At 36.6% G+C, this 3287-nt stretch overlaps 1 protein-coding gene across 1 annotated transcript; it reads right to left on the reverse strand.

The window, feature by feature from the left end:
* Positions 1–359: 359 nt before the first annotated feature.
* LOC147513656 (BON1-associated protein 2-like) lies at positions 360–1305 on the reverse strand. Its single transcript, XM_086596833.1, has one exon. The coding sequence runs from the start codon at positions 1260–1262 to the stop codon at positions 702–704; it is 561 nt and encodes a 186-aa protein (XP_086452959.1). The 5' UTR covers positions 1263–1305; the 3' UTR covers positions 360–701.
* Positions 1306–3287: the final 1982 nt, after the last annotated feature.

Genomic DNA, 3287 nt, shown 5'->3' on the forward strand with positions numbered 1-3287 from the left:
AATGACATAGAAATTCGAAAGTTTAGCTCACAGTTAATTTTCCGTTTAATATATACACAAAAGAGGAACGAAACAAGGAAATCTCATGCTATCTTCCTAATCTACTTCGCTCCTAACTTCCCAGTTAGACCATGCTGAATTTTATATTCAATAGAGGGCTTTCAGAGCAATGTTCAAAACCTTCAGTTGACTGCATGATTGACATGCCAATTGCCATATCGTGAGAATACAACTTAATCAATATCACGGAAAACGGCTGAAAACATATATTAAATAAGGCCATCACTTTTGCCCGGGAAAATTTAATAGACAATTTAAGAATAAATAATTTTACAACTATGGCCTTTGACTTGCAAATATAGATGCAATACTCCATTAAGTATTTATTCCAAAATGTAACCATTTCTTTGTGGTCGCTATACAAATTGACAGTCTGTTTCCGCCAAATTTCTGAATTGGCCGGCAATTTCTGTGCAAGGAGAAGAATTGGCCTCACCGCGATACACTGAAGGACAATGCCTAGACTACTGCCAGTATTACACGACTGAGAAGTGTAATCAAAATCCAATCTACTGCTGGAATTCATTGAGCTCTAACTTGATAGACCCAATAATAATTAATAAGTGATCTGCCGGGGAAAATTTCCCCTCAACTCTATGCACCTTTTTTGTTTTGCACATTTGACAAAGACGGCATCTTAACTACACTATGTACCCCTTAGATACTGGTATGCCAATTGCGAAACTACCTCGGGAGTTGTTGTAAGGAGTCTGAATGCGTGATGACGGCATCCATCCACAGGCATTAGAATTTCTGTAACCAGCTTGTACCGTCAATGACGGCAATGCTCGAGGTACATAATCGGGCGCGTTCAGTCGAATGGAAATATTTACAATACCATTTCGATCACCGTCATGTTCTCTTAACCGATAACTTAAAAAGTGCAAGCAATTTGGTGGAATGTAATCATCCAGAAAATCAGTAAGAGGAATATTTGCTGATCCTATTGTCCTTTCACCTGAAGAAGTCTTGCATTTCACATCAACTCTTATATGTTTGACATAAGAAGGCAATGCTAATTCTAACTTCTCATTCCATGAAGGATAACTTGCACCCTCAGTATCCATGTTTGTAGAACGAGAGTTGTTTGGGTCGGTTTGAACTGTAACAAAGGCATTCTTCTTGATTGAACGATGGTTGATACGTAAATCTTCTGCAGAAATAATTGTAACTTCTAATGAACGGGCTAATGATTTCTCCATGTTCTGTCGAAGTTGGTTTTGGTGTCTATGATGTTGGTAGAAGAATACTCGAGTACTTATACATAAGTTCTAAGAGGATTGCTAATGAAATAAAGGAAACTGGAAGGCAATGGAGATGTAGCTTCTTGCCTCTCACTTTCTTAAGACTTCTCTCTAGAATAACTATTTCTTTGACTTTTGCTTTTTATTTGATTTTGATCCTTGGCCTCTCTATGGTTGAGTCATCAGTCCTTGGACTAGTTAACAGTAGATGTGTAGAAAATTTAAAAAGGCTGCGCAAAAGGAAATCAGTGACTTGAGGGAATTTGTAGAAGATTTATTTGAAGAATATTCCACGAAGATCGTTTCTGTCCTTCTGTCTCCATCAATTTTAATGTTTTTATTCTTTTTAATGTAAGTAAATAAGTTCTGAGAAGTTACACTTTGCCCACTAGTGCTATTTGTACTTTGTACTTGTAATTAGGCGGCTCAAGACAATTTGGGGGCCTAGGGGAAAATATAAAAGAGGCCTCTTTTACTCGACGAGTCACTATACTGTACGATTGCCTCTTTTTGGACAATTTGATTCACAAAATTCAGCTTTGAAATTGTTACTAACAAAGAGCTAATTGGCAATAGGTGTTTTTTTTTCCGTGTGTGAGATAAGAGAACAAATAGAGAAAGTAATTGAAATCAAAGCGAGAAGACAATGAAGCAACAATTTAGAGAAGTTTGAGAATAACAAACGGGTCTAGTTAATGTGTGTTATTTAAGCAAAAATAAGGGCATCTCCAATGGGGGGTATAAACTGTATAGAGTGGAAATTTTACATTCCAAATGTCAAAAAACTCTTTTCAATGGGGGTGTTGTACCGTAGGTAAGGGCATCTCCATGGAGGTGTAAAATTACACCTCCACATAGGTGCCACCTAGGTGCCATTAGGATTTTACACCTCTAATTATATACTATTGCAGAGTTCATAAATATCCACTCTCTACACTCTCCAATGGAGAAGTGAAAAAGAAAATAGATTTTAAACTCGGACGTCACTTTAAGGGACGTTTCTCTTTAATTTAAACTGGGACGTTACTTTCTTTGGACGTCCGAAGTTAAAAAAACTTTTTAGAATTAGAAAGTGACGTTACTCCAAGTGACGTCCGAAAAATTATTTCACTCGGGCGTCGGGTTAAGTGTCGCCGGCTTTTATTAACTAATAGCGAGGAGGGAATTTCTCACTCTCTCTATTAGCTAATACACTATTACCTACGGTATAGCACCCCCATTGGAGAGAGTTTTTTTTTATATTTGGGGTGTAAAATTTTCACTCTATACGGTTTACACCTCCATTGGAGATGCTCTAATAGAGTATTAGTTGATAGAGAGGGTGGAAAATTCTCCCTCTCACTATCAGCTAATAAAAAACCCGGGCAACACTCGAACAGACGTCTGAGTAAAAACAAATTCGGACGTCACTTGGAGTATCGTCCCTATCTATTTCTAAAGTCACAATTTGAAAATTTAAACTTCGGACGTCACGTCCGAATTTAAAATTAAATTTTTTTTACACTTTTCCATTGAGAACAATAGATAGTGGATATTTATGAACTCTACAATAATTTACAATTTGAGTAGTAAAATCTTAATGACACCTAGATGGCACATATGTGGAGGTGTAATTTTACACCTCCCATTGGATATGCTTTAAAAGGATTAACTAGTATTAGCCCCCACTAGATGTGACAATTAGGATTTCCTCCTCATTAGATGAGAAATTAGGGTCTCTCCTCCTCCAAATACACAAAATAATGTGTGTTTTTTTGTGTATTTGGAGAAAAACCCTAATTTTCCAATCTAATGGAGAGAAAATCCTAATTGGCTCATCTAGTGGAGGTACTAGTTAACCCAAAATAAAATTAATGAGTGTTTTGATTGATTCAATGATCCTATAAGAAATGAATTGGGCATGCGGAGGACCATGACGTACGTATAATTGGATGAACAAAGAAAACGAAAAGTAGTATACAAATTGTAATTCCGGTATTATAA

Source organism: Coptis chinensis, chromosome 3 (genome assembly GCF_015680905.1).
Source record: "Coptis chinensis isolate HL-2020 chromosome 3, ASM1568090v1, whole genome shotgun sequence".
NCBI lineage: Eukaryota > Viridiplantae > Streptophyta > Magnoliopsida > Ranunculales > Ranunculaceae > Coptis > Coptis chinensis.

Coding starts and splice junctions, on each gene's coding strand:
- LOC147513656 (XM_086596833.1), bottom strand. CDS start 1,262: ATGGAGAAATCATTAGCCCGTTCATTAGAAGTTACAATTATTTCTGCA.